General features: G+C 41.7%; 1 protein-coding gene across 1 annotated transcript; it reads right to left on the bottom strand.

Moving 5' to 3' along the window:
• Positions 1-597: 597 nt before the first annotated feature.
• Positions 598-2,654, bottom strand: LOC133790041 (uncharacterized). Its single transcript, XM_062227642.1, has 2 exons — positions 2,164-2,654; positions 598-1,285 (listed from the first exon to the last, which is right to left on the bottom strand). Exons 1-2 carry the CDS (start codon positions 2,606-2,608, stop codon positions 744-746), a joined length of 987 nt encoding a protein of 328 aa, XP_062083626.1. The 5' UTR covers positions 2,609-2,654; the 3' UTR covers positions 598-743.
• Between the last annotated feature and the right edge of the window lie 22,615 nt (positions 2,655-25,269).

The following is a 25,269-nucleotide window of genomic DNA, read 5'->3' as shown; positions in this document are numbered from 1 at the left end:
TTGATTATAAGACGGTTGACTATAGAACCATTTTTAGTCAAATACTAGAGTTTATTTATATCTTGTATGTCTGAAAAATTGGAACTTTATATCTAATTCATTGTTAAGTAAGCTTGATGTTATGACACATACTGAGCCTAGCAATGTTTATTCATCCCAATGCTAATGTCTCCAAATCCTTCAAAAACACATATAAAACATATATAGAAGTGATCAACTCCATAAAATACAAATTTGCAAGTAAAAAATAAAATAGTTAAAATGAATAAGTGGCAAACCACAAATTCTTGAGGCCAAAGTGAGGTTCACGTACCTTACCAGTATCGTTAAAGGTGTTGAATTTTCTCAGGAAAACTTGCACCGACTGATATATCAAAATAGAACTCTCTATCAGTACTTGTTGAAAAAGAATAGAACATTTCAATATTTGCAGAAAAGAAAGGGGAAAAATGACCATCAACTTGACATAATTCACAGACAAATAATCGAACAACTTAGCTGGTATGCAAACCAACACATTTTTTTTTGTTTGCATACCAGCTTCACATTTGTGTCAATAATCGATTGAGAAGGCCATTACAGCAAAAGACAATAATCTGATCAAAGAAATAACAATATTATTAGCTGATATAATAATTATAAAAATCAAAATTCGGTAAACAATACACCATCAAAGATACATCTAAATTCAAATACATCATAATTCACACCCCACTGTTTTCCTCTGTTACTCCCACCCAAGTTTAGAAAACTGCTTCAATAATAGCATGCTTCGGCTTAGGGAAGCCCAGACCAAAAAGGTGGTTCAGGTACACCTTCCCGTCCTTAACAGTTGCAGCTGATGCCATTCTGCGCTTTGGGCCAGAAAAGGTGGCCACGACTGAGGCAGTTTCCCACCCATCAGAGCTCTCAACTAGTCTAGCAGAAGGTCGCCCGGCAACCACGAGCTTAGTTGGAGAAAGCAGCTCAAGGCCATCTCCAAAAGTGAGTGGACCTCCAGCTACCTTGATCAACTTCACTTCCTCTCCTTTTGCCAAGTCAATCTTCAACAAATTTCCGCTGAAGGTATGAACGGCGATCAAAAACCCATCTGGGTGGTAAACAATTCCGTTCAGTCCAACCAAGTTCTTGTACCACTGTGTGGTAGTGAAGAGAGGGTTTCTTATGATGGAAATGAACTTTCCATCCACCCCAACTTTCCAAATTTTACTACCTAGACAATCAGTAACGTATGCATTCCCCTCTGCATCCACTGCCACATCATCCGCCAAGGATTTCTCGTCATCTAAATCCATCAAATCAAAGGAACAAGTTTCATTAATTTATACCCATATGTACAAGAAAAAAAGACAAGATCTTGTTCTTTTGGTATTGATATGACTAATGAAACAAAATAAGAACAGAAAACTTGGCTGTGCTATAAATGGGTTCATGAAATTTCAACTACCAAGTCTGTCTGAGAATAAGACAAGAAGATTCATGTGGAGGATCACAAATTTGGTGAGGCAGCCATTAACATCTCTGGAATCCATTAAAATGGAATAAAGCCCTCTTAAAGCAAATAAATTAACTAAGTTCATATATCCTACCTACAATGCCAAAATCTACCAAATTCTTAGAATGTCAATGCGTGCTATTCAACAAATTAAAACCCAAACTAACTGCTTTCATTTCATACACCCTACAATGCTATTATATATGTGCATTTATTAAAGAACCGAACTTCTTTTTTTCTTTTTTTGAAAGGACTAAAGAACCAAACTTTCACAATCTCAATAATATCTATGACTATTCAACAAATTAAAACCCAAACTAACTACTTTCATACACCCTATGATGTACGCCATTTATTAATGAACCAAACTTTTACAGTGCCATTATCTTAGCTTTTCAATAAATTAAAACCCAAACTAATTACTTTCGTGTACCTTTCAAACTTTTACAATGTCATTATCTATAGCTTTTCAACAAATCAAGAACCAAAAATACCTACTTTCATCCAGTAACCTTATGAGCCAAACTTTTAGATATTCATTTTCCAAACCAGTTCATTCTACAAACTAAAACCTAACAGTACCAATCTGAGCATGCAAAGTTAGAATGGGGCAAAAATTAATAAGGAAAGAGGCAAAAAAACAAATCAAATCAAACGTCAAAACCCACTTGGACCACTGAGCTGAGTATGAAAGAGGCGATTCCACGTAGTCAAATCATAGGCGAACAGAGCAGCGTAACGGTTCCCCATAAGGTCAGCGCCGACCACGAGGAGGCGATTCCTAGGGCGGTCAATGACGAGTCCGAGAGTGGCGTTACCAGCCAAGTCAGCATCTTTGATCACCTGAACTTCGTTTAAAACAGTCTCCGGAGAGTGATCGTCTGGGACTGTGAGCTGAGACACGATGCCGGAGAAGGAGGAGATTAGGAATCGACGGTGGTGATCGTCCCACTTGGCGCACTCGCGGAACCAGCCTTGGCCACGGTAGAAGAAGACGGGGTTGGCCGGGGTGTCGAGCTCGAGGGAGACGAGGTAGGCGACGGGTATGGCGGAGAGGACGAAGAAGATGAAGATAGTCTTCAGTGAGCAGAGTGAAGAACAACAAGAAGCCATTTTTTTTAAATGTAAGAGTGAATCTCTGGCTTGTAGTTTTTAAAGGAAAATTATACCAAATTTTTCATCTAATGTTTTTATATTATTTTATTGTGACTTGTTGGGATAAAATACTATTTTTTATTAAATGTAGAATTTAAGATAAAATCATTTGAGAAGTTTGATATTAGTTCACCTATTAAATATAAAAATTCCATATTAGTTCACCAATCTAAAAATCCAAAGATATCTATGCTTTAGGATTATTTGTTACAAAATTAAGCTCTAATTTATATTATTAATTAATTCTTAAAATTCTAATTTTATCAATTAAGTAATTAAAATTGTTGTGGCATTGTCTGAACATGTTTTAAAGAATATTTTAAATTATGAAACTGTAATTTTTTTCAATATTTATTATGTGAAAAATTGAACGTTTGTTAGCCAAAGTAATTTGATTGGTAGGTTTGTAAAAAATGAATTACTGTAATATGATTTTAAGTGAACAAAACCAGTCTTATGATCGATACTTTTACAATTAGTTATAGTAACTATTGAAAGTCAAGATTATTTCAGGGGTGGTTGAGATTGACCAAATATGTTCTTTCTTTAAATTGTTTTAATTGCATAATTTCATTAACTGCGTACAAATCAATGCATGAAATTTATATAATTTATTTATTTCCAAGCTGAGAATATTAGATCATAAGATTAAGAAAATAATTTTATGGATTTCCTTAAACATTGGTTTACTTAAAAAGTCAGTGAAGTAGGCATGCAAATGTTGACCGCGAGCCAGTGTTGACCTGGACCATACTACTAAAATTCAAAGCTTTAAGTCTTATTCTCAAAATAAATAAATAAATAAATGCTATATTAAGTATAGCTATTTTATCTCAATTCTGATCAAACAATAATTTTCGTAATATTTTGTCAAAAATAAAATAATAACTTTCATAATATTTAGCTATTAAATATCCCTAGCGTGAAATTCTTCCAAAGAAAATGATACAAGTGAAAATGGTCCACGATTGGTTTGATATACAAAGCTCTGCCTAGTATTAGAAAATAATTTACATACAAATTAGAGTAAAACTTCGATATATGAAAATTTTAATATGTTCACAATCTTAATTGAGTTTTTTGAAAAAAAAAAAAAAAGACAAACAGTTTTTTTTTGTCCTGAACTATTGATCCTTCTGTGTTGTTCCGAAATTTGTTGGTATGGCATAATCCCTAAACTATTTGAGACGGTAAAAATAAATCCATTTGTTATCTTCTTTTCAAAAAATGAACATAATCCATTTGTCCTGAACTACTGCTACGATGAATGCAAACAGTAGTTTGTTGTTGCAATGTATTTGAGCAGCCATCACAAAAATTCTTTTAACTTTTAAACGATTACATTATTTTATATATGCGAGCAGCTATCACTTCTTGAAATGTATGCGATCAGACATAATGTTTTGACATAAGATAACAAAAGGGTATATTTCTATTGTCTTAAATAATGTTGGAAATGTGGATAAATTTCTCAGTTCAAGAACTTCAGATGAATCTCAATGAATTTGAGATGAATCTAAGAACACAAATCAGTAAGATTAATTATCAAACAGTTAGAAAACGAAAAATATAAAAGCATAAATCAACACAAGTATATATACTGATTAAGAACAAGATCAATGTGATATTTAACCTAATCCAGTTTTAGGAATCACTATCTCTTCTTTATTTAATCAACGAAATGAGTACAAGACTTCAATGGAGCTTCTTGGAACAATCTTGGATCAAACTCTCTAAACACTCAATCACACAGGTGTTTTCCTTTAAATCCCTGAGCAAGCACTTTCCTAACAGTTGTGTTTCTCAAAACAGTTCCCCAAACCCAGCTCTCACAACTTTTCTCAATACTCAATCTTGATTTCCACACTTGAGCTCTCTCTTCTAATCTGGATTTTCTGTTGTTTCATCTTAATTTTCTCTCGTTTCATCTATGTTTTGCTCTCCTTTTACAAGTGGAATCAAGATGTCCTTTTATAGACCAAGGACTGAAATAACACTTAAGTTAATGAGGTTGTTATGACAGTTGAGAACCAAACAACCCATTAACAGAATTAGTTGAGATTTGGAGAAACTACTCCCACAAATTTCACCTAGATTCTTCAAATTACAACCTAAGTGTAGTAATAGAATTCCACTTGTAGAGATAGTGTGTAACACCCTGGTTACCCCAAGACAGTTACTGTGAACTTTGAATTGTGCTTAACTCGCTAATCGAGTTCTTTGGTTAAAAACGTGCATCTAGGTGTTATTAAATAGGTTAAGGTGGAAAACCAGTCAAAAAGAAAGTATATATTTTATTTAAAACATAAAACTGTTCATGGGCCCACAAAACGTTTACAAGTTATTTACAATTCAAAACGGTCACTACAGTGTAAATTTACAATCCGCCGACCTAAGTGGAAAAAATTAGGGTTAACCCCTAGTCCCTTTGAGAAACTCCTTGGTCGTGGTTGTGACAGTCAGAATCCTGTGATTCGTAAGGGGAAAGACCGGATAAAGCTATACAATCCCACACCGCTTGGGGAAGGTCAAGTGTGATGATTCTAAGACTGTGTAGGTATGGGACTACACAGTTGAAGATGGCTTAAATGGATTGATGGGTACTGTTGACCCAGATTTTGGCCAACTAACACGGAGTCAAAATACGCTTGACGTGGATGAATACGTTGAAAAGAATGTGATGACGAAAATAATAAGAACACAAGATTTTATAGTGGTTCGGCCCCAGGATCTGGTAATAACCTACGTCCACTTGAATTGTTATTGAAATGAGATTCAAATGGGTGATCAAAGAACTGGGGTTCAATGAGTTTCACTAACCTCTGAAGAAGAAAATACAATTATTCTCGTGTAATCTCTCTCTAATCTCAAAAGGTCTTTTTTTGCTTAAAAGAAAAAAGGACCCCCCTTCCTTGAGCCCTCTTCCTCTATTTATAAGCTCAGGGAAGATTTACATTGATTTGTTACAGATATTCTTTCCTAAATAATCGGATACTCAGGAAATCATGGGAGATAATTTCGGATTCCATCATAACTGCCTACAATTTCCTCCGCGTATAATGTGCGTACGACCAGGCTGGTCGTATGAAAAAACCGATCGCATGACACTGGATGTCTTCCTGGTCGATAGTCGAGCACAGATTCTGCCAGGTGTCAGCCACGTGTACTTAATGTTCGCCACGTCATCCATACTTGTTTTTTGGATAACATTTGCCCCCCAAGTTTGTTTAGTGCGACCAGCAATAAAGAAACTTAAAGGAACAACCGTTCACATCCCCATGATGTCTGTCAGAATCCCCGTGCATTTTCGAAAACCGTGACATAATTATGTCTAATCAAGCCTTTTCAGTTTCCAAAAAGGCAATTTGACAGCTTATACACTTCCCCACGTTTCGAAAGTGGGAAGTGATGATTACTGCCTTTTGGTCATCCCTTCGATCCCTATAAGTAGGCTTTTCTTCCCCTTTAAGAAATTTCTATTCACCATCTTTGCCAATATTTTCAAGAACTTGCACCAGAGTTCAGAGCTTCAAAACCAGTCTGAAGTCTAGCCGAAGGTCTTCCGGTTCGAGTTTTTCATCTTCTTCCGAATCTTCATCTTCGCCCAGGTAAGAACTTCGTTCTTTAAGCTTTCTATTACGCCATGCATGCTGTTTTTATGCTCTGCGACTTCTGTGTTCTTGAGTAGAGTTTTAAGGGTTTTTTGGTATAAACCATCTATTGCTTGGTAAGAGTGTGTTTTTATGCTTTGTATAGGTCAGAACTATAGTTTGATAGTTAGGATCTCTGGTTTGGGACGTTAGGTTGACGAAAGATTCAACCTTTAAGCCAGGTGAAAAAACCGAAATTTTTTCCCGCCCCTCAGGAGTCGAAAAAGTTCTCTTTTCAGAAACCATTTTACTTTCCTTTTTGTTTTTATCCGTCTCTCAAACTACCCACGTTGAACTTAGCGTAGGATTAGGAAGCTGCTGGTTATACGAGCAACGTTATCCCAATCTTCCACACTACTTCGCGGATTGTGTCTTATCTCCTCCATTGTCTGTTTGCAGTTCATATGCAAGACCCTTGGGGGGGAGAAAGACCTATTGAAGACGAACTCTTGGCCCAACTACTCGAAGGCGAAGAGAATCCATCTACGCTGATTCCAGAAATCCCCTTTTCACGTCCTAACCCAAATCCTCCACCAGTTCCCAATCAGAAAATGGTCAGACCAAAAACCAAAGCTAGAAAAAGATGCAACCTTAACTCTCCAAGTCAGCCTTCTGCTGATGCCCCCTCGACCATTGGTCGAGGTGAATTCGCCCCTGAAACCGAAGTTCAGAGGCGTGCCCGTCCTCACCACGCCGACCAGCCGGCTGTCGAGTGGCACGTTGTCCCCCCAAGCTTGGTGAAAATTCGTATGATCGCCAACTACTTAAACAAATACAATCTAACGGGGGTGACTCTGGTCAGACCTTCCACCGACCAGCGAGCCAACCTGCCCGGAGGGGCTTACAGTGCCTGGTCGAGGTACCATATCGAGGCGGGTGCCACCCTGTCTCTTCATTCATTCTTTCAAGGGGTGGCAAACTACTTTGGGGTGGCCCCCTTTCAAATCACCCCGAATGGGTATAGGATGCTGGTCGCACTCTATATCCTCTACAAGCTCAAGAAATGGCCAGCTCCTTCTCCTCATGAGGTCAATTTTCTGTTCGACCTCAAGTCCAACCCCAACCAGGATGGTACGGGGTTCTTTCATTTCTGCCACCAGGAGACCGAACGCACCTTTCTATCCAACACCACTCACATCTCCAACGTGGGGAAGTACCATCGAGAGTACTTCCTTACGCCCGACATTGCTGCGGATAATCTGGCCTTCACTCGAGGAGGTAAAGAAAATAAAAATCCTTCACCAGTGGTTTTCGTATTTTAATCCTTTCTCGTCGTAATACTTCGCTGGTCCATTGTGTTCCAGGCCCATGGTTACGCCCGACCCCCACTCCAAGAATGGAGTCGAGGGCAGCACTCTTAGCCAGTATGTCAAATGCTGCTAAGAGTGTAAAGAACTTAATTAACGAAGCTAACCTTAGGTTGGCTGGCCCTCGGGGCTCCTAACCTGCGACTAATGAACCCGCGGCTGATGGTGTCTGTGTCAATGTGGAACCTGAGCAGGCACCCGAGCGGCAACCTCAGGCATCCCCTCCTCGGAGGAGGCCAACTGGGGTTACGATCAGGGAACCTGCTGTTCCCCACCGAGCAGCAGAATCTTCGGTCCCCAAGGGCAAGGGGAAACAATAGGTTATCGAGCCTGCCGATCTGTTTGACGATTCGTTGGATGTAAACGGTACATCATTCTCGTTTTTAAATAATTTGCCAATCCTTTCTCATCTATTTGATGGGGATGGCAACTTTAGGAACGCCCCCTCTTTAAACTTAGATTTCTTCTAGGAACTAGGTAGTTCAGTAGATAATGTTACGACCAGTAGTCGTAGCTCGGGTACTTTACTTCTGTAATCCTGCTGCTTTAATCTGTTTTCTCGTGACCCTTTAATCTCATTGTTCGAATTGTTTTCCTTTGCGCAGGTATGGACTCTGAGGACTTCTTCGAGCATTACCAAGCTGATGCTGCCTCTTCTGTCCCGAAGAAGGACAGCAAAAGGGCTCGAGGGGAAAGTAGCAAGACCCCTTCAAAGAAGGCCCGGACAGAAGATGCTCCCACCGACGTCCCTTCCAGGGAGGACTTACCGCATCCACCTGCCTCCGAGCAGACGACCCCCATGCCTGTCGATCCCCAGCCTCCCTCTAAGGCTGCAGATAAGGAGACTTTGGATCACTTGTCCGAAGGCTCCCTGTCCAGCCACATAGTTGGCATGGCCAGGGAGAGAATATACCGGCTCTCGAAGCATAGACGCAGCTAGACTGCCATCAATGACACTGCCACTATGGACGTCGACCAAATCATCAACAGGGGGTTGAATGAGATAGCCAGCGTAAGTCATCTTTTGCTACTTCATGGCTTATATTAGACTTATTTTTCTAACTTTACCTCATTTTTTCTTCAGGGGCTGCTGTCTTTAACTGCTAGCTGGCGCCGTGCTGGGGCAATGGCCTCTCGAGATAAGAATTTCGACTCCAGGCTTGCCCAGGCTAAGCAAGCGTTCGAGGCTGATAACAACAGGCTGCTTGTGGAGAACCAGGAGTTGTCTAAGCTGAATGAACAGTTGTGCGAGGACCAAGCCACTCTCACCCAGGAGCTTCAAGAGGCCCAAGAGTCACTGAGGAAGGCCAACGAGGAGCGGAAGACGTGGAGGGAGAGTGGTGTACTCCTCACTCAAGAATGCAAGCAGCTTAAACTCGACCTGACCGGCTGCAGGGAGGAGACAAAGAGGCTCGAGGGGAAGGTGCAGTAGCTAGAGGAGGACGGGGCTAAAACTTTGAAGAAGTACAAGGAAGCCACCTTCCTCTGTTTTTACGACTTCTGGAAGCACAACAGGGAGGCCAACATTAACTATCTCTCCGAGCGGTTGCGAAGGACGCTGATGGCGCAGTGTGCCGCTCGGATGGAGGCAGAGGAGAAAGCCAAGGCCAAAACCCCTGCTGCTGATGCTGCGGCTGATCCTCCGGCTGACCAGAACGCTCCTAATCCAGAAGACCCTCCTGCTCCCCAGTAATTTTCTTTATATATATATTTTTTATTCAGCTTTTATGGCCCACGGGTCTATTTGTAAAGACAATTTATTTTTATTGCTGCGAGGGCAGCTTTTTCACTTACGCTTGAACAATTACATCCGAGCAGTAGTGCTCGCGGTGTAAAGGCCTTTTCCTTTTAATTTCATATTTACATCCGAGCACTAATGCTTGCGGTGTAAACGATTGCCTTATTGATATTATAATGTTTCTTTTATTATAATACATGTTCGCATGACCGAACTTAGCATAGTACTTTGGTTTGATTTTTCAAAACATAAATTTAAAAAAATGCTCTAAGTACCTTAGCATGCTTTCACTCATTTTGTTCATGTGTTTACATACCTCGTGGTACGCTTTGATATCGATGTACCTTATATGCCCCCTAAGTGATCGAGGAGCTTTAGGTCCTTGGTCACTTGCCCTGACTGCGACCTGTTCGAACATTACTGCTCGTTCTGAAATTCAACACTCGTAATACAGCAAAACAACACACGTAATGAACAAATACTTGTAAAGATAAATTTACAAAGGTTGGCAAGAATGACTGGCTGCGCACAGTCCCTTATAATCTCGTATTAAAATGGACTAAACATGTATGTACGAGGGATCTTAAAAAAAGATCTTACACTTATAAGCGATTAGCCATACAACGTGGCTAACCCTTTTTCAAAACTTGTAAAAAGTAAAAATTAATACAAGCCAGTTCTTTAAAAAGGACTATTTATTGGTAGTACTTGCGCAGGTGTTCACCGTTCCAATAATGTGGAACGAGATCTCCATTTAAGCGTGCAAGTTTGTAGGTGCCCGGATGAAGGACTTCTTCAATCTGGTAAGGTCCTTCCCAATTTGGTCCGAGTACTCCAGCAGTGGGGTCACGGGTGTTCAAGAAAACTCATCGTAGCACTAGATCTCCGACGTTGAATTTTCTTTCTTTAACTTTAGAGTTAAAATACCAGGCGACCTTTTGCTGGTACGCAGCAACTCGGAGTTGGGCTCTTTCTCGTATCTCTTCAATCGAGTCTAGGGACTCCATCATTAGTTGGATATTCTGGCTTTGGTCGTATGTAATGCGTCGATGCGAGGGGGGATCTAATTCGACGGGCATCATAGCTTCATACCCATATGCTAAGGAAAACGGAGTGTGACCTGTAGCTGTTCGATGAGAAGTTCTATACGACCAAAGTACTTCAGGCAGCTGCTCTGGCCATGCTCCTTTTGTGTCTTCAAGTCTTTTCTTCAGGGTGTCCTTAAGCGTTTTATTCACTGCTTCGACCTGCCCGTTCTCTTGTGGATGCGCAACTGAAGAAAATCTTTTGATGATCCCGTGTCTTTCGCAGAAGTCGGTGAATAGATCACTGTCAAATTGGGTGCCGTTGTCTGAGACGATTTTTTGAGGCAAACCATATCGGCAAACAATGTTTTTGATGACAAAGTCAAGAACTTTCTTGGTCGTTATGGTTGCGAGTGGTTCAGCTTCGGCCCATTTAGTGAAGTAGTCAACTGCTACGACTGCGTACTTCACTCCGCCTTTTCCCGTTGGTAGGGATCCAATCAAGTCTATTCCCCAAACTGCGAAAGGCCAAGGACTCTGCATCTGTTTCAATTCATTTGGAGCTGCTCGTGGAATTTTTGAAAATCTTTGACACTTATCGCACTTTCGTACATACGCCATTGAATCTTCGTTCATAGCCGGCCAGAAATAGCCTTGCCTTAGAATCTTTTTCGCCAAACTTTGCCCCCCAGCGTGGTCCCCGCAGAAGCCTTCATGTACTTCCTTCATTAGCTCCTTAGCTCTCTCTGGTGTAATACACCTGAGCAATGGCATGGAATATCCTCTTCGATATAGAACACCATCGACCAGTATGTACCTAGCAGCCTGCCTTTGAAGAGTTCTTGCCTTGTTTCTGTCTGCTGGTAGTACACCATTTGTCAGATACTCTAAGTAAGGCGCCATCCATGTATCTTCTATTCGGATTTCCATACTGGCTTCAATAGCTCGTATGCTTGGCTCACTCAATCTTTCTACCGGCACAATATTCAAAGTATCAGCATCTTTCGCGCTCGCGAGTTTGGCTCAGGCATCTGCGTTCGAATTCTGATCCCGGGGGATTTGCTGGAGGGTAAACTTCTTGAACTGTGCCAATAGATCTTTAGTTTTGTTCAAGTAGGCCACCATTTTTAGGCCTCGTTCTTGATATTCCCCTAGAACTTGATTCACCACAAGCTGTGAATCACTGTAACTATCCAGCACCTTTATACTCATGTCTTTCGCCATTCTTAATCCAGGGAGGAGTGCTTCGTATTCGGCTTCAATATTTGACGCTGTGAAGTCGAACCTAATGGCGCAGTGAAATCGATGCCCCTCTGGCGTTATCAAGATCACTCCTGCTCCTTCATGGGATTCGTTTGACGACCCGTCTGTGAATAACTTCCACGAAGAAGCCTCATCTTGAAGTTCAGGTGCACTAGGTTTTTCGCACTGCTCGTTGTCTGGGAGTTCGGTGAACTCTGCAATAAGATCAGCCAAGACTTGTCCTTTTACTACTTCTCGCGATGAATATGTAATATCAAACTGCCCTAGTTCGACTGCCCATTTTAATAAACGTCCAGCCGCCTCTTGTTTTTGAAGGACTTGCCGTAGGGGCTGGTCAGTTAAGACTGTGATAGGATGGGCTTGGAAGTAAGGACGTAGCTTCCTTGAGGCCAGGATTAAATAGTATGCTAACCTCTCGATGGGTGGATACCTCAGTTCTGCTCCGATTAGCCTCTTGCTTACATAGTAAACTGCCTTTTGTACGCCTTCTTCCTCTCGTACTAGTACCGCACTAGCAGCAACTTCAATGATTGCCAGGTAGATGAACAAAGTTTCTCCTTCGATAGGTTTTGATAAAATAGGAGGCTGTGCCATATGGGCTTTCAAGGCCTGAAAAGCTTGCTCGCAGTCTCCTGTCCATTCAAATTTCTTATTGCCCCTAAGTAGATTGAAGAAAAGGACACACTTATCAGTTGATTTTGAAATAAATCTACTTAGGGCTACAATCCTCCCAGTTAAACTTTGTACGTCTTTAATCTTCTTTGGCGATTTCATGTCGATCAGGGCTTTTATCTTGTCGGGGTTGGCCTCGATTCCTCTCGAATTAACTATGAACCCCAAAATCTTCCTTGATCCAACTCCAAAGGAACATTTGAGAGGATTTAGTTTCATCTGGTACTTGTTCAATACATCGAAACACTCTTGCAAATCCTTCACATGTCCTTCCGCCTTTTTCGACTTTACCAGCATGTCGTCCACGTATACCTCCATGTTTACGCCGATCAACTCTTTAAACATGTGGTTAACCAGTCGCTGGTAAGTCGCCCCTGCGTTTTTCAGTCCGAAGGGCATTACTTTATAACAGTATAATCCTGTATCGGTCTGAAAGCTGGTGTGATCCTCGTCAGGGGGATGCATGCTGATCTGATTGTAGCTCGAATATGCATCTATGAAAGAGAGGATCTCGTGTCCTGTAGTAGCATCGACCAACTGGTCGATCCTTGGGAGTGGGAAACAATCCTTCGGGCATGCTTTATTGAGGTCTGTAAAATCCACACAGGTTCGCCACTTTTCGTTAGGCTTGGGAACCAATACTGGATTGGAGACCCACGACGGATTAAACGCCACCCTGATGAACCCATTCTCCTTTAATCTCCCAACTTCTTCTTTTAAGGCTCTCGACCGATCCTTATCGAGCAGCCTTCTTTTCTGTTGCACGGGCGGAAAACTCTTGTCTATGTTCAGGACATGGCTTATGACTGCATGATCTATCCTAGCCATGTCTTTGTGCGACCAGGCAAAGACTTCCTGGTTCTTCCGCAAAAATTCCACCAGTGCATGTTTCGTAGTGGGTTCTAAGTTTTTCCCGACCTTCACGACTCTGGTCGGGTCCTTCTCGTCAAGTTGGACCTCTTCCAGGTCCTCGACGGGTCCAACATTTTCCTCAAAATCCCCAAAGCGAGGATCTAAATCTCTATCCTCACTTTGGGCAACACCCTATTTGGTGACTTCTTCACCGGATTAGGCTTGTGTATTAATTGTCATATGCAAACTATCCAGGGGGATGCTCTTTGATGTTCCCTTCTTTGCCTTCGTGACTGAGGTGTTGTAGCAATCCCTGGCCTCCCTCTGGTTTCCCAACACGCGTCCTAACCCTGCGTCTGTCGGGAATTTCATGGCTAAGTGCCACATAGAGGTGACGACTCGTAGATCAACCAGTATAGGCCTTCCAATGACTGCATTATACGCCGAGGGACAATCGACTACTATGAAAGTAGCGAGCAATGTCCTGGTAGCAGGCGTTGTTCCTGCTGTCACTGGTAGTTTGATTGACCCTGCTGGGGCGAGTCCCTCACCAAAGAAGCCGTATATTGTTTGGTTGCAAGGCTCCAAGTCCTTGACGGAAAACTTCATGCGTTCCAGAGAAGACTTGTACAGGATGTTCACTGAACTTCCTGTATCAACTAGCACTCTCTTCACCATCATGTTAGCCATCTGAATATCCACGACCAACGGATCGGAATGTGGGAACCGGACATGTTGGGCGTTGCTATCAAAGAAGGTTATCTCACCTTCCTCTGATCGAGCCTTTTTCGATGCGCGGTCATCCACAGTCATCATCTCGATGTCCTGGTCGTGGCGCAGAGTCCGAGCATATTGTTCTCTGGCCTTTCCGCTGTTTCTCGCGAGGTGCGGGCCTCCACATATGGTTAACAATGTTCCAGTCACGGGATCAGGCTGCAAAGGTGGCGAGCGTTGGCGCGTGGGCGCTTGCTCGTTGCCACCTGGAGCTTCTCGTTGGGAATTTCCTGAGGCCCGTATATATCTTCTCAAATGTCCTTGTCTAATAAGGAACTTAATTTCATCCTTGAGCTGGTTGCATTCGTTGGTGTCATGTCCGTAGTCGTTATGATAACGACAGAACTTGGTAGTGTCTCTTCTCGAAATATCCTTTCGAATGGGGCAGGTTTCTTATAAGGCACGCTGGAACTCGTGGCCTGATAAAATTCTCCCCGAGACTCAACTAGGGTAGTATAGTTAGTGAACCGAGGTTCATAACGGTTATCCTTGGATCGTTTATTGTCAGAGGTGGAAGGCTCGTTGTGTGGCCGTTTCCCCCCGTTCTTGCCATTGCCGTTGCCTTTTCCGTTGCCGTTGGGCTTGGACCCATTGGTGGCTTTGGCAGGCTCGGAAGTCCCCTTATCCTTGCCTGGGGGCTTTCCTTCATTAGCGATGGCATCTTTGAGCTTGATGTAGCGATCAGCTCGATCTAAGAATTCCTTAGTAGTTCTAACCCCATGCTTTCTGAGGCTTTCCCAAAGAGGCGTGCGACGCTTAACCCTTGCGGTTATGGCCATCATTTTGCCTTCGTCTCCAACTATTTTTGCTCCTGTAGCTGCTCGCATGAAGCGCTGGACGTAGTCTTTCAGTGGTTCTCCATCTTGCTGGCGTATTTCAAACAGCTGGTTCGCCTTAGTAGGGTGCACACGACCCGCGTAGAACTGTCCGTAAAACTCTTTTACGAACATTTGCCAGGAAACTATACTTGCAGGAGGGAATTTAAAAAACCACTCTAGCGCAACATCAGAAAGTGTTGCAGGGAAGATCCTGCACCGAGCGTCCTCGGACACTTTCTGAATGTCCATTTGTATCTCGAACTTGTTGACGTGAGATACCGGGTCACCATACCCATCAAAGTTTGGAAGCGTAGGCATTTTAAACTTGCTAGGAGTCTCTGCCATAGCTATCCTCTGGACGAAAGGAGTGCCTTTCCTCCTATCATGGTCGATGTAAGATGTTCTTCCCCCGACCAGCTGTTGCACTGCCTGGTTGAGGGCATCTATCTGGGCCTGCACAGCGCCAGGAATCGCTGCGGCCTCTGGTGCTGGGGGGACGTACTCGCCGTGCCGCTCGCGGCGATCGTTGAGTACATCTCTCAAGTCCTCATCTCTCCTCCACTGCTCGCTAGCTCTGAGCTGGTTGAAGACGTTATTTTGTCTGGGCTGCCCCCCAGCGTCCCTTTTGTCGGGCTGGTCATCCTGAGGTAGCTGGCTCCTGCCTCCACCTCTTTCTTCATTTCTCCGACCGGCATTCCCTCTGCCTGGGTCGGCCTCATTATAACCATGGCCATCTCTGAACCTTGATTGGCTATGGTGGGATCGACTGTTCCCTCGATTACCTTCTCAGGCTGGAACCTCTCGAACGTTAGAGGGTGGTCTGCGTTGGTCGTTAGGTCCCCGTGCATTTTCATGCCGTGGGGGGCCTCGGACCGCAGAACCTAATTCTGAGTTCCTCCTGTTGCCAGGAGGATGCTGCCCTCTGCTCGGAAGATTGGGCTCGTCCCCCCTATGGCGTCTAGGACTGCGAGGCTGCTGCCCAGTCCTATTCTGCCTCTGCTGCGGGGGATTGCCGCGACCAGCTTGGGATGGAGGCTGTGCTTCAGGGTCTCCTAGTGGGACATCGTCCTGAGGCGCCGATGGCTGCTCGGGCCTTTGTGGGCTCGAGGGTTGGATAGGCGGGCTAGGATTGGGACCCCTCTGGGGTGGCCCATCGGCGGGTTGATCAGGCTGCGAGGCAGGTGCAGCCTGATTCCTAGCTAATTGCAAGGCTGCCTCGAGGGCTGCCATGGCCTCCCTCTGGCGACGGTCCATCTTTGCCTACCTTTCACTCAGCTCTAGGTGCTGCCGCTCAATTTCCTGCTGCTGTCGCGCCATGATTTCGGCGGCACTTTCCTGGCTGGCCCTCAAATTGGCCAGCTCCTCATGCAATGCCCCTAGGGTACTCTTCAGCGTCGCGGCGTCCATTTCTTCCTCATCAAATTCCAAATGTGGCTCATCTTCAACCACGTTTGGAGGAGGAGGAGGAGGCGGGTTAGATGGTGCAGCGCCGACTGCTTTTCCAGTTTTCCTGGTAGTTTTCGCCATTAATCTCCTCAACGATACTGTATCAAGCTCTCAATGAAAGCACCAGAATGTTGACCCAAATTTTGGCCAACTGACATGGAGTCAAAATACGCTTGACATGGATGAATACGTTGAAAAGAATGTGATGACGAAAATAATAAGAACACAAGATTTTATAGTGGTTCGGCCCCAGGATCTGGTAATAACCTACGTCCACTTGAATTGTTATTGAAATGAGATTCAAAGGGGTGATCAAAGAACTGGGGTTCAATGAGTTTCACTAACCTCTGAAGAAGAAAATACAATTATTCTCGTGTAATCTCTCTCTAATCTCGAAAGATCTTTTTTTGCTTAAAAGAAAAAAGGACCCCCCTTCCCCAAGCCCTCTTCCTCTATTTATAAGCTCAGGGAAGATTTACATTGATTTGTTATAGATATTCTTTCCTAAATAATCAGATACTCAAGAAATCATGGGAGATAATTTCGGATTCCATCATAACTGCCTAAGATTTCCTCTGCGTATAATGTGCGTACGACCAGGCTGGTCGTATGAAAAAACCGATCGCATGACACTGGATGTCTTCCTGGTCGATAGTCGAGCACAGATTCTGCCAGGTGTCAGCCACGTGTACTTAATGTTCGCCACGTCATCCATACTTGTTTTTTGGATAACAGGTACTACCTATATCAACAAGATGCATCTTCTTTTCGGTAGCCCATCACTTGAGAACTCCAAAGTTAAGCGTGCTTGACCTAGAGTAATCTCAAGATGGGTGACCTCCTGGGAAGTTTTCCCAGGAAGCGTGCAAGTAAGGACAAAGCACGCTGGAAAGACTCGTGTTGGTTTGTAGGGCCAGTCGTTATTCCAGGAAGCAAACATAGTGACGTGGGGCATTACAGTGGTGGTCAAGCAGCTGCATATGTACACATCGCCACCTAAGCTCTCCACTAAAGGCTGGGTGAGCTTTTCTTTCCCTTTACCTGCACCACATAGCACCCATGAGCCAAAGCCCAGCAAGAAAACTCAATACTGCATATATATAATATCAAATGATGATCATGATAATCATCCAGGACTTATAGCCCTAAACTGATGAGTGACAGATGTATAAGTCACTAACATGGGTTCCGCACCCTTTACAAGTGAGTGATCGAGTCACTAGCTTAAACAGGATAAGTGACTGATGATCGAATCACCAATGTAAACCAACTGAGTGACCATGGAGTCACTATTGTGGGTTTTGTACCCTTAGCCATGTAACGATGGGGTCACCTGGGCCTTCTGGCCTTGGCTCTGAGTAACTAGTCATGGAACTAGGCAAGCGCTTTTAGTTTTCATCGAACTTGGGGTCGGTCCGGCATTAATGCTCATTATGAGTCATTCAATGTAGATGTCTATTAGATCTAACCTTTTATCGGCTCTGCATTCATGACGCTTATGCCGCTCCTGACTCTTAGGTCAGTAACATACGACCAGTGCTCAAAACTACTGTCGAACTTGACTAGTAAGTCACAGCTTCACAACTAGTTCTGACACCATTGCCGATTCTGACTAGTAAGTCAGTGCCATTCACAAGTAAGCAAGATTTCTAAGCATTTTATATGCAATCCAAGTTCACATTTATACACTCAACATGCCTCATGAACAACCATGCATGTCACATATGGGGTGCAGTTTTCTTACCTCTGGTTCGAGCGAGAATTAGTATAAGAACGACCCTTGAGAACGATATGTCTTTTAGTTCCTTAGCGGTCACCTAGTCATAACCAATTAGAATCCATTAATAAAGTAAATCAGTAAAAGGTTCACAATCTAAAACCTCACTCCCGGGATCAATCCCGCACTCTCGAGACTCCCAATCCACCCAAATGGGGTAAAGGAACCAATCCCCGTGCCCCAAAAATCATTGTGAGCCCTAAAAATAGGACTTGCTGAAGCTGACCTAGCGTTGGGGCGCTACCCCAAGTTAGAGAGACCCATCTCCCTGCTTTGCCTAGTGCTGGGGTGCCAGGATTGGCACTGGGGCGCCACCTGCAGGACCAGATTTTTTTGGTCTTCTCCTTTGCGACTTTTCTTGAAAACCATGCTTCCAAATCAACCCCAAACATCATTCAAACATGCCATTTAACCCTAAAACTTCATCCATACCACAACCTCACCAAAACCCTAGTAAACTTACTCAAAAACTTCCATTGATTCCCAACTAATCACTTCAAATTTCTCAACTGAAAACCATTAGAAAAACAGAGTATAACTAAAGTTTCATGGCTGAAATCTTACCTCAAGCTGAATTTGAGTCCTCTTCAATGGATGAACTAAAGTTCTAAGCTCCAAACTTTGATTCCTTACCTTAGTTCTTCAAATTGGGGTCCAAAAATTGAAAAAGAAAAGGAGGAATGATGATCGGATGAAGGAGAAGAGTGCTCTGCTTTGGTAAGATTCAACAGTCCAAATGGTTGATATATATCTTAGGGGTGAAAAGACTGTTTTTCCCCTAGGTCAATTAAAGTCTTCTAAAGGCTCCCGAGGGTAAAATCGTCATTTCCCGCCTATTTTGTTAATCATAATTAACACCCTCCAATTTCTGTTATTCTCGATATTCTCAAATACTAATAATTCATATCCCATTACCCTTTAATTCCCGGCAACGCTCTAATCACCAAATTACCCCGAGACTCACCCCGAGCCCCGAACTTAATACAGTTATGACTAAACTGCTAATTTGCACTCAAAGATCGTCTCATGCCAAATAGCTCGAATAAATCCACATTATAATGTGGCCTCAACAATAGATCACTGACATGCATACAAATATACAATTACGCCATCAACGGGCCAAATTACCAAAATACCCCTGTGATGAAATGTGGACCCACATGCATATATTTAACATCATATTATAATATAATTCACATAAACATGCATATAATAATTTAATGGCATAATAAATCAATTATGGCTCTCCCGGCCTACTAATCCAGCCATTAAACCGCATTAGGGATTTTGAGGCATTACATAGTGATCCTAGAGTTCTAGCATTAGTTGCCAAGGTTGAGCAAGTTTAAGCATTGCTTAAACTTGTTCACAGGTAGCACCTTAGTTCCTATATCAGCTGGATTATCCTCAGTACCAATCTTGTCCATTGATATCACATCTTCCTCTATCTTTTCTCTTATCCAAAACAAACGAATGTCAATGTATTTGCTCTTTTCGTGGTATATTGGATTTGTACAAAGGTGAATTGAAGATTGACTATCTGAGTATATCTTAACTTTACCTTTCATCATCTTCAGCTCTTGTAGCATTCCTTGTAACCATATTGCCTCTTTGAATGCTTTAGTGGTGGCCATGAACTCAGCTTCAGTTGTTGATAGTGACACCACTGACTGTAGTTGGGACTTCCAACATATGCAATCTCCATTTGTTGTGAATACATATGAAGTAGTTGACCTCCTTGTATCATTACTTGCTGCATCGTCTGCATCTACAAAACCTTCAAGTGTAACTTTCTGATCCATCTCTTGTATCTCAGTCCCATCTCAGTAGTTCCCTTTAGATATCTAAGTAGCCACTTAAGAGCATTACAATGCTCTAATCTGGGGTTGGACATAAACATACTAAGAATGCTTAGAGCATGTACTATGTCTGGTCTAGTGCTAACCATGATGTATATTAAACACCCTAGTGCCATAGCATAAGGAACTTTTGCCATTTCCCTTGTCTCCTCGATAATTGATGCATGTCATATGCCGTATCAAATTTAAATATATATTTTTTCACTTACACCAGCTACTTCAGTATAGCGGTAAATAAGGGTCAAACCCACGAGGACTATGATCAAATTATTATTCAAAATAATATTAGACTAAAATTAAAAAGGGGTTTTAGTTTTAATAGCTGAAAACATAAAATGAAATAAATATCAACAATTGAATAACTAAGGATATAACGATATTAAAGAAATAGTCAAGAATTACTCTCCACCTTCAACAATCAATCTATCAACAATGATGAATAATATTCCCTATTTCCAATTAAACTATTAACCCCGCAGATAACACTTAAGCAGTCAATTATCCCAGTTTCCATAAAATAATTAATTAAAGCTAAGCGCTCTTAATTAACCATTTTTACCCAGCAATAAACTCATTAAACATGCAATCTATTTAACCCAGAAAAAGATTTACACTTTGTGGAAACAGATTAATCTAGGCAACAAATTCATTAAGCATGCAATTCATTTAACCTAGGTTCTATTTCTCATCACAATTAAAATACCCGTCACAATATCTTAATTGCAATTTATCACTTTACTTAGAATCCTAAACTATTAGGTGAATAGAAATCCTAAGATGATAGTAGAACAATGCAAACCTTAATTAGTGGCCATCTAAACAAGATTTTACAAAATCCATGACATTCAAATAGAAAAATAGAAGCAATTTAATATAAGGGAATAAAAGGAATAAAATTCATCAATGCATTCAAGATATCATGTCTAAGGTTTTGAAATAACCCTTAACTATAAAGAAAACTACTCCATAATCATATTCATATTCATAAACATAAATATTCAATGAAAATAAAAGAGTTTTGAGAAGAAAGAAAAACTAGATTGAAGAATATAGATGATGATGTTTCTTTCTCCTCCTCTGCTGCTCTAGCCTCTAAAAATCGCAATCCAAAGTTATAATAAGAGTTAACCTTAATCCCTTTTATAGCCCCCCAAAAATTACATTTAAAAATTGAAATTTAAGAAAAAATCGATCGTCGGCCGCTGCCAGTGATTCTTGGTGGCCGCGGCCACTAGAAAAATGTATTTTCCAGAAAATCGGGCTCCGGCCGCGGCCTGGGACATTGCTGGCCGCGGCCACAGCAAGTTTTCCCGTTTTTTGATTTTCTTCTGCTGCAGTGACCGAAAGTATTTTAAGCATAACTTCCTCGATATAACTCGGAATTGGACGATTGAAAAAGATATAGAAAGCTAAGAAAAATATATAAAAATTCTATTTCTAGGTATATTTCCAAAACAGTATTAGAAAGTTATCAAAATCAAGTGTGAAGTTTCAGACTTGTAATTCCGAGCTTAACCATTGCTTGTAAAACATCCCAAATTCATTCACTTTCACCCAAATGTCTTGAAAATCCTAAAAGCACAAAATAAACTAATTAAACATATATAAATAAATAATCAAGTGCATTATAATAGAAGAATAATGAATTAAAAATAGACAAATTCGGCACTTATCAATAATCTTTGGACTTTGATCTTTTGAAAGTACAAATTGTCCTCCTAGAGGTATTGAAACACATTTTGAATCCTGTATGTTGAATCTCTGAAGTGCCCTCTGAATATAACTTGCTTGTTTAAGATTCAGAATCCCATCTTTTCTGTTCCTTGTCACTTCTATCCCAAGTATCTTTTGGACTTGACCGAGCTCCTTCATTTCAAATTCATCTTTCAGCTTGTCTTTGATGCCTTTTATCACTATCTTGTCCTTCCCCATAATGAGCATATCATCTACATATAGTAAGAGAAAAACTAATGTAGATTGCTCAAGATTTTTGTAGTATAGGCAATGATCAAACTTTGATCTAACAAATCCAATGTCTTGAACATAGGCGTCGAATATCTTATTCCATTGCGTGGTGATTGTTTAAGTCCATACAGTGACCTTCTAAGCTTGCACATCATCTTTTTGTTGCTTGATTCCACCTGAAAACCAGGTAGTTGATGCATATAAATGTCCTCCTCTATAAATCCATTTAAGAAGGCGGTCTTGATGTAATCCCCTAAACTCCAGGGACCGTTACAGTGTGCCTTGTAAACAGTGCTAAACTCGCTAATCGAGTCATTTGGCCAAAATCGTGTAACTAAATATGATTAGTGGTTTAGGGATTGAAAATTTTTGGTTAAGATTTAACGTTTCATTAGAATGTTTATTATATACATTGGGATCCCAAAAGTATAATTTAAAGGTCTATTACAAGAAAATATTTACAACTAGCCGATCTAAACGGCAAAATAGGGTTTAACCCTAGTTCCTCTTTCAACCCTCGGCCGTGGCGGACAAGCAGCCGCATATGTACACATTGTCACCTAAGCTCTCCAAATCAAGGATGGTCCAGCTTTCTTTTGCCTTTACCTGCACTGCATAGCACCCGTGAGCCGAAGCCCAGCAAGAAAACTCAATATGCTCATGAACAGTAATAACATGTCATCGAATCATAAGGCACATGCCTAGCAATTACAGCCCTATTCAAGCAGGCAAATAAGTTCAAACAATGAACGAGTGACTAATCAACAAGTCACAAACAGGGGGGTCTATACCTTTAAATGAGTGACTAATTACCAAGTCACTAACAGGGGGGTCTGTACCTTTTAACGAGTGACTAATTACCAAGTCACTAATAGAGGGTCTGTACCTTTTAACAAGTGACTAATTACCAAGTCACTAACAGGGGGATTCCGCTCCCTCAGCCATGTGACAAAACAGTCACCTAGACCTTTGGCCTTGGCTCTGAGTAACTAGTCTTAGACTAGACAAGCACTTATAATTTTCATCGACCTTCGGGTCGGTCCAGCATTAATACCCCATATGAGTCATTCAATGCTGATATCGATTAGATCTAATCTTTTATCAGCCTTGCATTCAGGACGCTTATGTCGTTTCTGACTCTCAGGTCAGTAATATGCGACCAGTGCCGAATCCTGAATAACCGGTGCCACACACAAGTAAGTAATGCTACCAAGCATATATCATATGTCAAATATCCGAATATAGGGCATTCAGCATGCTTACTTAACAACTGCTAGCATAATTAGGACCATGCATAAACACAGAGGCTCAAGCTCTGAACAATCTCATATTCAATATTCATAACATTCCTTAGCCACATGTTTCTCGTGCAGCATATGCATTACATTTAATCACTTGACATGCCTCAACAATAACCATGCATGTCACATTTAAGCATCCAACATGCATCAAGAATAACCATGCATGTCACATATACACAGGGTGTAGTTTTCTTACCTCTGATTCGAGCGAGAATTGAATAAAAGAACGACCCTTGAGAACGGCCAACCTTTAAGTTCCTTAATGGTCACCTAGTCATAACCAAATACGGGACACCATCAATAAAATGAATAACAAAGGTTCCCGAACCAAGATCTACCTCTGGAACATCAATCCCCACTTATCCGGGTAGTAGGAACAATCCCGAGGCCTAAAACCAAGTTCCCAAGGTCAAAACACCCAAACGGTCTCAAAGCCCTGCCTGAGCCGCGACCCTAGCACCTTGAGCCACGGCCCCCAGCCACACCAGGAGCAAGGGCCGTGGTGCCCACTACCTAGGGCCACGGCGCCTAGCACGCCCAAAACACCTCCAGCTGCTTCTTCGAGCTTGGGTTGCGGCACCCAAGAACAAGGCCGTGGTTCCCCACCCAGAACCAGCCATGAACCCGATTTTCTTCATCCCAAACTTTCCAAAAACATACCTAAACACTTCCAAATCCAAAAATCAAAGTTCCCAAACTTCCCAATGATCCAAAACCATCAAATCCTGAGGCTCAAACGAACCAAAAACTCAACGATTCTCAAAACCCAATTCTAAGCTTAGAAACTCTAAAAACTCAAAAGTTAAAACTTTGATTACCTTTGATTGGGCTGTTTCTCATTAAATCCTTCGGTCAAGAAGCTTCTAATCTTTCCTATGATTGCTATGCCTCGATACTCGCTTGATTCTGACTCCTAAAACTCGAGATTCCTTCGAAATTGCCTCAAACGGTAAAAGGAACTGACGGGAAGAGAAAAAGTATTTTCTAACGTACGGTTATATCTGACAAGCTACTTCAAGTTTAAGTAACCTCAAATAAAACCTAGTGCTCGGGGTCCCAAAAATACCCCCTGGAACATTATAGTCGAAACTTCCAGAATTTCCTCCTGATCTCAATAACTCCCGATTTATCATCAAATAAACATTCCCATTACTCAATATCCCAATAAATGACCCTGTTATGACAAAACCGCTAATTCACAATATAAGACCGTCTTATGACGAATAGCTCGAATATATCTCCATAATAATGGGATCTCATCCATAACTCACAGTATGCACCAAAATACACAAATATGCCCTCAATGGGCCAAATTACCAAAACATCCCAATAATCAAATGTGGACCTACATGCATGCATTTAACATCATATTATAATATAATTCACAAAAACATGCATATAATCATTTAATGGCATAATTAAACAGTTATGACCCTCCCGGCCTACTAACCCAGCCATTAAACCGCATCAGGGATTTTGGGGCATTACACTTGACATCAAGCTGTTCTACTTCTAAATTTTGTTGTGCTGTAAGAGATAGCATCAGTCTTATAGTCTTATAATTTACTATAGGTGAGAACACTTCATTGTAATCGATTCCTTCCACTTGTGTTAATCCCTTTGCGACGAGCCTTGCTTTGAACCTCAAAGGCTCATCTTTACTCAGACCTTCACTCACCTTGAAAATCCATTTACATGAAATCACTTTCTGACCTTTTGGTTTTGCAACTAAATCCCATGTTTTGTTTTTGCTCAATGAATCCATTTCTTCCTTCATTGCTGGACTCCATTCAGCCTTGTTCTTCCCTGAAAGAGCCTCTTCAACAATGTTGGGTTCTGGTGTGTCAATTTGCTGCACTGATGGAAGTGCATAAGCCACCAAGTCAGCTTCAACATATCTTGCTGGAGGTTGTATAACTCTTCTCTCTCGATCTCTTGCCAGTTGATACCCAAATAGATCAGGTTGTTGTTCTGTTGCATCTAGCTTAGTTTCAGATTCACTTTGGTCATTCATATCAGCAGTAACTTGAGTATTTCCTTCAAAGTTTCTCAGCTTAACTTCAAACTTAGCCATGTTCCTTTTACTTGTTCCACCTGCATCATTTGAAACACTACCAATCTCGGCTTTCAAGTGAGGAAATTCATGCTCATTAAAGATAACATTTCTTGAAA

This window comes from Humulus lupulus, chromosome 1, assembly GCF_963169125.1.
Source record: "Humulus lupulus chromosome 1, drHumLupu1.1, whole genome shotgun sequence".
Taxonomy (NCBI): Eukaryota; Viridiplantae; Streptophyta; class Magnoliopsida; order Rosales; family Cannabaceae; genus Humulus; species Humulus lupulus.
This window is presented reverse-complemented; position numbering and strand designations above follow the sequence as displayed.